Below are 12131 nucleotides of genomic sequence, written 5' to 3'. Positions count from 1 at the left end.
GTAGGGGTAAGGGTAGGGGTGGAGATTAGAAATGGGATTGGGCCTTACTGTAGGGACAGGTAGCAGGCATTGAAAGACTGTAAAACGCTGCAGTCCCACCCGGAAAAGAGATTTGCACAAAGGCGCTACTCACACACACGAACACACACACACACACACACACACACACACACACACACACACACACACACACACACACACACACATACACACGAATGTGACAATGTGACACATATGAAAGTGACAATGATAGTTTATGTTTCTCATAGTGGTCTATTAGTCTATCAGTGATCTATCAGTAGCAGGGACATGTTGTTCACAGTTATAGTCTACACTTTTGACACAAGAAGAAACACAATGAAAGATTTAGTCTGCATTTAATTGCAACTGTTATTCACACAAACAAATCCAGCAAAAGGACTTTCTTGATAAACACACAAATTTACGTTGGCAGGAGGCAAGAATTATTACGTTGGCAGGAAATTATTACGTTGGCCGGGCTATTACGTCTGAAATGCACACTTTTTTATTACGTTGGCAGGGTTATTACGTTGGTGGGAAGTTATTACGTTGGTGGGTGTTACACAGGTGTCACTCCTTTTAACTGTTCTGCTGTCGATCTCCCCATCTCTGATCACATGCTTGTTTCGTTTAATTTGTCTTTAACACTATCCAAAACCAAACAGTCACATGTTATGTCCTTCCGTAACATAAAAAACATTAATTTAGCTGATTTCAGAACAGGCATTGACAATTTCCCCATCATCAGTTACCCATGCACCCCGGATCATCTGGTTTCTCTCTACAATAATGGTCTCCAAACTCTGCTTAACTCACTTGCTCCCCTCAAAACTCGGACTGTCTCATTCACCCACCCTGCCCCTTGGTTCTCCCCTCACCTACGTCAGCTGAAAGCCAAAGGGCGCCAGCTGGAGCGGCTTTCCAGAAGATCTGGACCCACTATCCACAAGCAGATCTATCATGCCCACATCATCAAATACAAAGACGCCCTCTCCTCAGCCAAATCCCAACACTTTACAGAAAAAAATCACTGATGGTGCTGGGAACACTAGGGCCCTGTTCTCAGTGGTCAACAGCACACTGCGCCCCCCAGATTCCCTTCCCCCACACTTCTACTCCACTGACCACTGTAACACCCTGATGTAATTTTTCAATGCAAAAATAGCCACCATCCACCAGCAACTAACCCCTCAAATATCTAGTTGTCCACCCCCCCTAGTTCTCCACTCCCCCGTCTCTGTACCACTTTCATGCTTCCAACTCCCCTCTGCCGCTGAGTTATCAAATGCCATCCGGAAATCCAAATCATCCACCTGCCAACTAGACCCCCTGCCATCCTCCTTGGTTATAGCTTCCCTCCCCTCTCTACTGCCCCTGATAACTGCCATTATCCACTCTTCCATGACCTCTGGTTCAGTCTCACCGTCTCTTAAATCAGACCCCAACAACTTCAATAACCTTCGTCCAATCTCCAAACTGCCATTTCTCTCAAAAATCCTGGAAAAGGTAGTGGCATCACAGGTCCATGCCCATCTCTCCAACAATAACCTCTATGAACAATTCCAATCCGGTTTTCGCCCCCGCCACAGCACAGAAACGGCCCTCCTCAAAATCACTAATGACCTCCTGTTGGCAGCTGACACCGGACTATTATCCATCCTCATCCTCTTCGACCTGAGTGTGGCTTTTGACACCATATCCCACTCCACCCTCCTTGACAGACTAGCCTCCATTGGCATAACTCACACACCCCTAGACTGGTTCCGCTCATATCTCTCTGGCCGTACTCAGTTCATCCAGTTAAAATCATTCTCATCCCACCCATCCCCCCTCTCCACTGGTGTTCCCCAGGGCTCTGTCCTTGGCCCTATCCTATTCATGATATACCTCCTCCCACTTGGACTGATTTTCCGTAAATACATCATTCATTTCCACTGTTATGCGGATGACACCCAGCTCTACGTTTCCACCAAACCCACTTCCACCTTCCCACCCTCCTCCCTCTGTGCCTGTTTACAGGAAATCAAATCCTGGTTTTCTTCCAATTTCCTAAAACTTAACAGTGGAGCCAATGAGGACTACCTCAATTTTTTCAAACACACCCTCAGCAAACACCACAGTTTCACCCTCACCATAGATAACTCCTCGGTTACCCCCTCTCCTCAGGTTAAAAGCCTGGGTGTCGTCCTCGACAGCACCCTATCATTCCATACCCACATCAACAACACCATCCGATCTGCCAACTTTCACATCCGCAATATCAACCGCCTCCGCCCCTCACTCACTCCCAACACCGCCGCAATCCTGGTTAACTCCCTTGTCACTTCCCACCTGGACTACTGCAATTCCCATCTCTTTGGTCTCCCACACAAACTCCTCCATAAACTTCAAATGGTACAAAATGCTGCTCCCCGTATCGTCACTAGGACGCCATCCATCAGTCACGTCATTCCCGTCCTACATCAACTCCACTGGCTTCCCATTAAACACCGCATTAACTACAAAATCCTCCTCCACACATTTAAGGCAATCCATAACCTCGCCCCTCCATACCTCTCTGACCTCCACATCAATGTCCCTACCCGGTCACTCAGGTCTGCCTCCTCCATCACCCTGACCGTCCCCCGAGCCCATCTGTCCACCATGGGATCCAGAGCCTTCAGCCACTCTGCCCCTCACCTCTGGAACTCCCCTCCCCCCTGACATCAGTAACATTGACCCAATCGCTCTTTTTAAAACACACATCAAAACACACCTGTTTAGGCAGGCCTATAACCTGTAAAGGTCCTGCCAACTGAAGTTGTTGCTGTATTATGTATTATTCAATGTTTTATTCACTGTTGTAAGGCGACCTTGGGTTTCCTGAAAGGCGCCCTATTAATAAAATGTATTATTATTATTATTATTATTATTATTATACCTTCAACCTTCAACAAGCAACAAATTATGCTAGTGACCAGTTAGCTAATCTTTGCTGGCATTTCTAACAGTTTTGCTGTTCCACCAACAGACATGCAGCATCCACCATGAGGCCTAACTTCCCCCCACCCCCACCTCCTCAGGTAAGCATGAAACAGAGCATCAGATGGAGGGTTACTCACTGGTTTGACTTCCAATATACCCAGTAGTTTTGTGTGCATTATACCTTCAACAGCACACAACACTTTGTCCCCTCTTTCAACGCTTTAACTGTCACACGCCTCCTCTCCCTGTCATTCCACAGCTACAGCAGCACAGCCCCTGTGTGACGAGTAACGTGCTGAAGCATACATGCACGCTCACAGTTAGCCCGCTTATATTAGGCTTTACCATAACCACCATAACTGTAACCATAACGACGGGTCTACCTGAATCTTATGAAAACCTTTGCATTCGGAACTCCATTTTCATGTACGCTAGCTGGACTTACAGTACAGGGAAGTAACATGTGAAGAAGACTAAAGGCAAAATTTGTGACAAACTGTTTTGATGTCCAATTGAGGACCATTGGATACGTAATAATTGACTCACACAGATGCTTAATAGAAAAGGCTGTCTCCCCAAACCAAGCATCAGAGAAAGCTATGAACTGGTGAGGGAGGGGGAGGCTTAGGAGATCAGTCTTACAAGTAGGACAGTTACAAGGAACATGGCTAAAGCAATACTGGGGTGGCTGAAAACAGTAAAGTGAATATTCTAAAATAGCTCAGTCAAAGCCCTGATCATAAACCTTTTGAAAATCTGTGGCACTACAGTCCAGGACCGCCATCCCATCAATCGAGATGTTCTATTTTCTACCAAAAACGAAGGAAAACACTGCAGAGCAATGTGCAATGCTGGTCCCGTCTCACTTCAAAATTACTGCAGCGACGAGGTTCTCTACCAAGTATTAATGTATAGGGGTTGAATGCTTATGCAAGCAGAATATATAAATTGTAATTCATTTATGTTTAATTTTAGTAGACAAATAATGTATGTAGCCTGTTGAAGTATACTATAGCGTAAGTGTTCACAATAAAAATCCTGATTGGGGAACCAGAACTCAGAACCCAGAAAAAGGTCATGAATTTCAGTGGGTTGAGTACTTTTGCAAGCCACTGTCTGTTGTTAGAATATATTCGATGTAATGACACATTTTTCTTCTTACTTGTATGGGTTGACAAAGTGATGTTTATTCCAGCAATTCTACACAGTTTGTTGATTTTCGATGTGTAGTAGACAACAAGATGTTTTTTTTCTCAAGCTGTTGTCTCTTCTAACAGACTGCAGCTAACGCTCTGTCTCTCTGCCTCTCACCCTCTCTGCCTCTCTCCCTCTCTCCCTCTCTGCCTCTCTGTCTTTCTGCCTTTCTGCCTCTCTGTCTTTCTCCCCCTCTGTCTCTCTGTCTCTCTGTCTCTCAACCTCTCTACTCTCTGCCTCTCCTCTCTCAGCCCAAGAGCATCTCCATCCCTACAGTGGATCTCACCAGTGACCATGAGCGCGACCATGACACTACTATGTGTTGTCCAGCCACCGACAGCCCCACAGCACCATCCACCTTTAGCCCCCCTCAGCCAGGAGCCCCTCTGTGCAGCTTAGGTAAAGAGAGGGAGCGGGGGGGGGGTTGCCATGGGGACCCAAAGAACAATGTTGGGGAAGCTTTGTCTTCTTGTACTCACTTGAGATAGATATGGATCAGAATGGAAATGTTAACAGTAAGGCTTGCAACACCTTCCCCATATCCTTGTCCTAGCAGTTGATGTTTGTATAACTTAGCCTCTCCTACCAACATCCACTTCACTGGCCCTCTATGTCCAGTTTCTATAAAGTCTGTCAGTCTTCCTTCGCTCCTCCTATAGGCTAGGTGCACGAAATCCTCAGTGTGGGCTGTTTGTTTCCTGTTTAGCCAGGTGCATTTGAACCTGCCGCTATTCTGAATGTAATTAGTGTCTACACGTCCTCCTTTATCGTAATGCTGATTCACTAGGTGCAACACCCAACCAGGTCCGTGTAGACGCTAATTACATTCAGAATAGCGGCAGGTTCAAATACACCTGGCTAAACAGGAAACAAACAGCCCACACTGAGTATTTCGTGCACCTAGCCTATAGAGAAATCTAAAGATACTGGTGTGTTACTGTTACTGTGATCATTTGAATAGAAATGATATACAGTCATGGACAAAAATATTGGCACCCCTGCACTTCTGTCAGATAATGTACCAATTCTCCCAGAAAAATTTCGCAATTACAAATGCTTTGGTATTCACATGTTGATTTTTATGGTTTGCATTGGAACAACACAAAAAAGCAGAGAAGAAAAGCCAAATCTGACATGATTCCACACAAATCTCCAAAAGTGGGCCGGAAAAAATTATTGGCACCTTTTCAAAATTGTAAGAAATAATTGTGTTTCAATCATGTAATAGTCCTTTAATCTTTATTTAAACTCACCTGTTGCAAGCTACAGATGCTGGTAATATAAAAATCACATTTGCAACCAGTTAAAATGGAGCAAAGTTGACTCAACCTTTGTGTTGTGTGTCTGTGAGAAAAGAAAGAAGAGCAAAGAATTGTCGGAGGATTTGAGAACCAAAATTGTAGGAAAGCATGAACAATCTCAAGGCTACAGGTCCATCTCCGGGGATTTTAATGCTCCTGTGTCCACTGTGAGCAGTGTCATCAAGAAGTTTACAGCCCATGGCATTGTCACTAACCTCCCTGGATGTGGAAGACAGAGAAAAATTGATGACCGAATGCAACAAAAGATTGTTTGAATGGTGGTTAAAAAAACTAGAACAACTTCCAAATAAATTCAAGCTACCCTGCAGACACAGGGTACAACGGTGTCAGCTCGCACTATCCGTCGCCTTTTGAATGAAATGAGATGCTATGGTAAGAGATCCAGGAGGTCCCCACTGCTGACACAGAGACATAAAAAAGCCAGACTGGAGTTTGCCTTAACCTTCCTGGGGAAGCCTAAATCATTCTGGGAGAACGTCCTGTGGACAGATGAGACTAAAGTAAAGCTTTTTGGTAAAGCAGTTTACAGACAATGAAATGAGGCCTTCAAAGAAAAGAACACGGTCCCTACAGGCAAATATGGTGGAGCTGGACCGATGTTTTGGGGTTGCTTTGCTGCTTCTGGAACCCAATGCCTTGACTGAGTGCATGGCATCAGGAAATCTGAGGACTACCAAATAATTTCTGGGCGCAATGTAGGGCCCAGTGTCAGAAAGCTGGGTCTCCGTCAGAGGTCATGGGTCTTCCAGCAGGACAATGACCCATAGCACACTTCATAAAGCACCCAGAAATGGTTAAGACAAAGCACTGGAGAGTTCTGAAGTGTCCGAGATGAGTCCAGATCTTAATCCCATGGCACAACTGTGGCATGATCTCAAATCAGTAGTTGGGAGAAGGCACCCTTCAAATGTGAGAGACCTGGAGCAGTTGGCAAAAGAGAGTGAGAGAAGAGTGAGAGAGTGAGAGAAGAGTGGTCCAAAATTTCAGTAGAGAGGTGTAAGACACCTCATTCATGGTTACCGGAAGCAATTGATTTCAGATATTTGTATTTCTTTATTTTTAAGGGTGTTCTACCCATTATTAAGTTGAGGGTGCCAATAATTTTGTCCAGTCCAATTGTTGAGTTTTGTGTGAAATAAAGTCAGATTTGACATTATTTCTCAGATTTGTTGTGTTTTTCCAATGCAAACTAAATAAATAAACATGTGAATACACAAGTATTTGAAATTGCAACAATTTTCTGGGAGTAGTGGTGCATTATCTGACAGAAGTGCAGGGGTGCCAATATTTTTGTCCATGACTTTTGTCCATTTGCACTTAGTGCTGTTACCCCTGCTATGCCCTCAAGTGTGAGCTTGTGTGAGATGTGTGCCCACATGATGCTTTCTGCCCTCAAGTGTGAGCTTGTGAGAGATGTGTGCCCACATGATGCTCTCTGCCCTCAAGTGTTAGCTTGTGAGAGATGTGTGCCCACGTGATGCTCTCTGCCCTTAAGTGTGAGATTGTGTGAGGTGTTTGCCAACGTGTTGCTCTTTGCCCCCAGGCAATGGAGTGAGTTCGACCGACGAGAGCAGAGAGAAGGAAACATCAGGAAAGGAGAAAGAGTCATCGCCTCCAAGTGACCCTGCACGGAAAGACAAAAAGGATGTCCCGGTAAGGGGATTATGTAATATCCATTTTTGGATGAATTAGTTGGAAATGGATTTTAAATGTTAAGTGCCGTTTATTTGATCACCCCAGATGCAGCTTTTGTAATGGATTTAGGCTGAACATGACTTTCTGTTTCTGTTGTTTCAATAGATCCCCCTCAGCAATGGACTTCCTCCAACTCCAAAAGTCCACGTGAGTGCCTGTGTCTGTGCCTCTGCCTCTGCCTCTGCCTGTGTCTGTGTCTGTGTCTGTGTCTGTGTCTGTGTCTGTGTCTGTGCCTCTGCCTGTGCCTGTGCCTGTGCTATCATACCTGCCCATTTTCCATTTTTACTGTGTATAAACTATGAACATGTTTACCTTTACATCTGCCTTTCCTGTTCAGATGGGAGCTTGCTTCTCTAAAGTCTTCAATGGTTGTCCACTGAAAATCCACTGTGCCACTTCCTGGATCAACCCAGACTCAAGAGGTACTAAAACCTTTCTTATGCATAGTCTTCTGTTCCTTAGAATCAACTACATGCCATATCTGTGTCTTAAAGCAACTGAACGCAACAATTAGCCCCATTTTGTTGTGGTATGTGTTTTATAAACAACTAGTTTTGGAAAGGAAATCTTTTACAGCATGACATTGTCAACTATATCATCAAAAGACATGAGTTAGCATGCTAGCATGGTTTTATCAGTCCCAATTGTGCTCTTGTTTGTGTTTGTGCAAGGTTTTGCGTGCCTGTCAGGAAGTTAGCTTGCTGTGTTTCCATACAGATGTGTTTTCATACAGTAGTCCTCAGGCTACTCAATGTGTTGTGTTTTGTCATCTAAAATAGCATTCGATATTAAATGTGTTGATGTGTTATTGGAATGTACATTTTTTTAGGAGATGTTGCCTTCCTTTGATCAGACATTTAATGCTGTTTCAGACCAATATCTTATATTTGGAGCTGAAGAGGGTATTTATACTCTAAACTTGAATGAATTACACGACTCGTCAATGGAGCAGGTAGGGCGGGACCAGACATGGTTATTTATGGCGCAGACACTCTTAGCACATTATTTAGTTTTTTTGCTGCGCCATTCTACGGTTTCTCACAATATTTATATATTCCTTTTCTTCTCTTAAAACAGTTGTCTTTGATAGCCACCCTTATTTAGATATCAATATTTGTTTACTTTAATTAGCTCTAGTTCACTGCCTCAATTACTCTACATAATCCATTTTGGTCATTTGTCAGTTTGAACTGAATTCTCTTGAAAATTGCACGATCAATATCACTTGAACACTGTTATTGGACTCCGTAAACCACACTGGTTGACAAAACAAGAAGTACAACTTAAATCCTTGGCCTTTCCCATCCTAACATCTTAACAGTCCTGTCATTGTGATGCACTGATTTATGATTTTATGACGAGTAGAAACGAGGCAACCCATTTTAAAACAATCTGAACTATGTGGTGTAAAACAGTTTAAACAGTCTCATTGGGCTTGGCCTCTATCAGTGCAAAAGTATGTATGTTGTCTCTCTGTTGGATGCTTTTTTGTCTTCTGCTGCGGAACTAAATAGCTTAGACAAACAATAACACATTTGGTGACTGCTTTTCACTCAATGTTCTTAATCATTTATGTTTATTCACCCTTAGTTGTTGCCACGGAGATGTACATGGCTGTATGTCATGAATAACAGCTTGCTCTCAATAACTGGTAAGATTTCAGTGTAGTCTGTGATAGTTATAGACCACAGACATTGTATACAGAGAACATACATTTCTATGCATATTCCACTCACACTCTGGTGAAACTAAAACATTGATGTTTCTATGTTCAATAGGAAAAGCGTCTCAGCTCTATTCTCACAATCTGTGTGGCCTTTTTGATCATGCTCGGCTTTCCTTTCCAACTCATAAATTTCCTGACAAGATCATTCCCAGGTAAATGTATGCACAATTGACATTAGAAATTAAGTTACTCTCAAAAGTAGACTTGACTCTCAGTTATTCTATTTGCAGGAAATTCTCTGTCTCGAGTAAGATCCCCGACACAAAAGGATGCCAGAGGTGTTGTGTAGGCAAGTGTCTCAGGTGACAAGGATGCTCGTGTCCTTCGCACCAAAACATCTGCAGAAAGCCTTGGCTTGAAATAGGCCAATGTATTTTTAATAATTTCAAACAAATAATTTAATTTAATTTTTACTTTCTTGTTAAAAATGTAAAGGAATGTGTATGATCATATTTACAATGATCATGTCATTTTTCCTTCCACAGTAAGGAACCCATACACAGGTCACAAGTATCTCTGCAGTGCCTTACAGTCCAGTGTGGTTCTGTTGGAGTGGGTGGAACCCATGCAGAAGTTCATGTTGGTTAAGGTCAGTTGGTTCTGTCTTTGCTTCTTACAGTTCAGGCTTTCGGGCATTTTCAAGCATTGAAGTTCTACGTTTAAAAAAATATGTTATTTCCAAACGATCTGAGTGTAAAAAAAACATCATCCTTTCATTCCAACATATTATTTTATATTGTATTCTATTAATTACAGTTTTATTTAAGTATGTTGTTTATCTTAAGTTGATTTAATTATAACATTTTGCTCTGCTCTTTTGACATGCAGTCTATTCTGTATGCATTCTGTAAGACAGAAGGGTGCTATAGAAATGAAATGTATTATTATTGTTATTAATAATAATAATATTAAAAATAATAATAATGACCAATAAACAATTACATCAGGGTAATGTAATGATCATTCTCTTTGGCAGAGTATGGACTTCCCTTTACCCTGTCCTCTGGGTGTGTTTGAGATGTTGGTGGTTCCTGAGCAGCAGTACCCACTCATATGTATGGCTGTCAGCAAAGACACAGAATTCAACCAGGTGGTTCGTTTTGAGATAGTCAATCCAAACTCCACATCACCCTGGTTCACCGAATCAGGTACAGTATATCTTTGGGATATTTTCAAATTAGGACACAGATATGCTGAGAGGTGTGGTCATTTTGGGCAATTTTGAGAGCGTGTAGTGTACTCCTCTAGGGGTGACTGATTGAGAGGTTTGTTGTTGATAAATATTCTATTTTTCCATGCCCACAAAAAGCGTATCCTCTTTGCACAGACAGCATATATGTGTTTTATCCCTCAGACATCCCTCAGAGTTCGGTTATACAGTTAACTCAACTGGAAAGAGACACCATCCTAGTGTGCCACGATCGTAAGTCCAAATGTTTTTTTTTTTTTAATGTTAAACCAGTAAAAGGTCCAGTGTGCAGTTTTGAGTGGCTTCTAGTGGTGATGCTGCTTAATTGCAACCAGCTGAAAAGCCTGTACATGTGTGTGAGTACCTATGATAGCCATCAAATGCTAAGAAAATGCTGAAAGCCCGATCTCGAGCTAGAGTTTTGGTTTGTCCGTTCTGGTCTACTGTAGAAATATGGTGGCGTAACATGGCGGAAGTAGGAAGAGGACCCCACTAATAGATGCCACTAGAAACTACATAAAGTGTCTTTAAAAGATGCTGATGAATATTTCTGTAATCATGTAATTGTATTAAATTGTTTTATCTCTACCTATTTCCCCACAGGCTGCATTAAAATAGTGAATTTACAAGGCCGATTGAAATCAAGCAAGAAACTATCGGCAGAGCTCACATTTAACTTCCAGATTGAGTCTATAGGTAAGGGCCCTGTTATAGTCCTCTTGGCTTCTCTTTTTTATAGAATCCTTTTTAATTTATTTCAACTCTCCTGATATCTATCATGTGGCCTCTAAGAATGTGGTATGTTTTTGAATCAGTTCTTGTGCATCTAAAGTACTCTTTTTATCTCAGTTTGTCTTCAGGATAGTGTTTTAGCATTCTGGAGACATGGTATGCAAGGTCGAAGCTTCAGGTATAATGAGGTAAGTCTGTCTTAAGTGGCTTGATTGCGTCTAAACGTGTGATTCACAGCATTGTATATGTATGCAATGGTTGTGCCTGTCATAACAAACACAGACTCTCTCTCATTCAGATTACACAGGAGATCTCAGATAATACAAGGATATTTAGGCTACTTGGATCTGACAGGTGAGATTTTAAAGCATTGTTATATTCATTTTATGGCGTAACTTGTGTGCATGGCAACTTTTATATGTGACCCTCCATGGCAGAACTCGGTATAATGCCCCAAAAAATGTAAGCTGCATTAGATTTCTTCAGATTCTAAGCTACAAAATGAGTTTCTGGTCAGTTCCCATTCAGAAGTCTGTAGCAACGAAGCATGTCTGTGCTATTTTTCCATTGGCTAAACAAAAGAAGTTATTAAGTGTTGTTTTGGTGGGCAAGCAGATGTTTGGGTGGGCTAAGCCAGGGGCAGGGTAGTGCAGATATCTACAAGAGGGCAGCCAAGGCCCTGGTGGGACATGGATGGGCTCTGGTAGGACATGGATGGGCTCTGGTAGGACATGGATGGGCTCTGGTAGGATGGAGTTGGCTTTCCAGAGCGCTAGCTGCCCATGCAGTGAGGTCAGAGATGGCAGAGGGCAGGTGTTCACGATCTTCTGGACGAGCTTCTTGTTTTGGATTGTGAACCAGCAGATGAATCAGAAGGTTATTATGCTTTCAATGAAAGACTTGTAAAATGTGTTGAGAATATTCCTGCTCTCCCCAAAGAAGATTAGCTTCTTCGGGAAAAACTGACACTGTTTGCACTTTTGAATGATCGCCTCCGTGTTGGCTTCCAAATGCAGTTTGTCATCAATGACAGTGTCCAGGTATTACTAGTGCTGTATGACTTCCACTGGTTCCCCATGAATGATTGTCGTGGACGTTCACTCTATGCTTGGTGAAATCCATGAACATCTCCTTGGTCTTGGTGACATTCAGCTCTGAACAGGAGCTGTCACACCTCTCCACCTATAAGGGCCCGTGATCCTGGCCAGTTTGTCTGCCAAGGAAACCAGGCGTTGATTAGGATGGCGGCTTCTGCAGTCATCTGTGTACAACATGAAAAGCAGGGGTG

The 12131-nt window shown here is 42.7% G+C and overlaps 1 protein-coding gene across 1 annotated transcript in view; it reads left to right on the top strand.

The window, feature by feature from the left end:
- Window positions 1-12131, top strand: part of map4k3a (mitogen-activated protein kinase kinase kinase kinase 3a) — a 44363-nt gene that overhangs the window by 29979 nt on the left and 2253 nt on the right. The window contains exons 19-33 of the mRNA XM_080834511.1: window positions 3032-3083; window positions 4431-4578; window positions 7045-7154; window positions 7302-7343; window positions 7534-7618; window positions 8069-8148; window positions 8787-8847; window positions 8975-9074; window positions 9153-9211; window positions 9408-9511; window positions 9899-10070; window positions 10277-10345; window positions 10715-10807; window positions 10961-11031; window positions 11142-11197. Of these exons, the coding sequence (XP_080690637.1) occupies window positions 3032-3083; window positions 4431-4578; window positions 7045-7154; window positions 7302-7343; window positions 7534-7618; window positions 8069-8148; window positions 8787-8847; window positions 8975-9074; window positions 9153-9211; window positions 9408-9511; window positions 9899-10070; window positions 10277-10345; window positions 10715-10807; window positions 10961-11031; window positions 11142-11197 (1302 nt within the window). The remainder of the gene's footprint in view (window positions 1-3031; window positions 3084-4430; window positions 4579-7044; window positions 7155-7301; window positions 7344-7533; window positions 7619-8068; window positions 8149-8786; window positions 8848-8974; window positions 9075-9152; window positions 9212-9407; window positions 9512-9898; window positions 10071-10276; window positions 10346-10714; window positions 10808-10960; window positions 11032-11141; window positions 11198-12131) is intronic.

Source organism: Sprattus sprattus, assembly GCF_963457725.1.
Source record: "Sprattus sprattus genome assembly, chromosome: 1".
Classification (NCBI taxonomy): domain Eukaryota; kingdom Metazoa; phylum Chordata; class Actinopteri; order Clupeiformes; family Clupeidae; genus Sprattus; species Sprattus sprattus.
The sequence above is the reverse complement of the archived record's forward strand: the minus strand, read 5'-3'. Positions and strand labels throughout refer to the sequence as shown.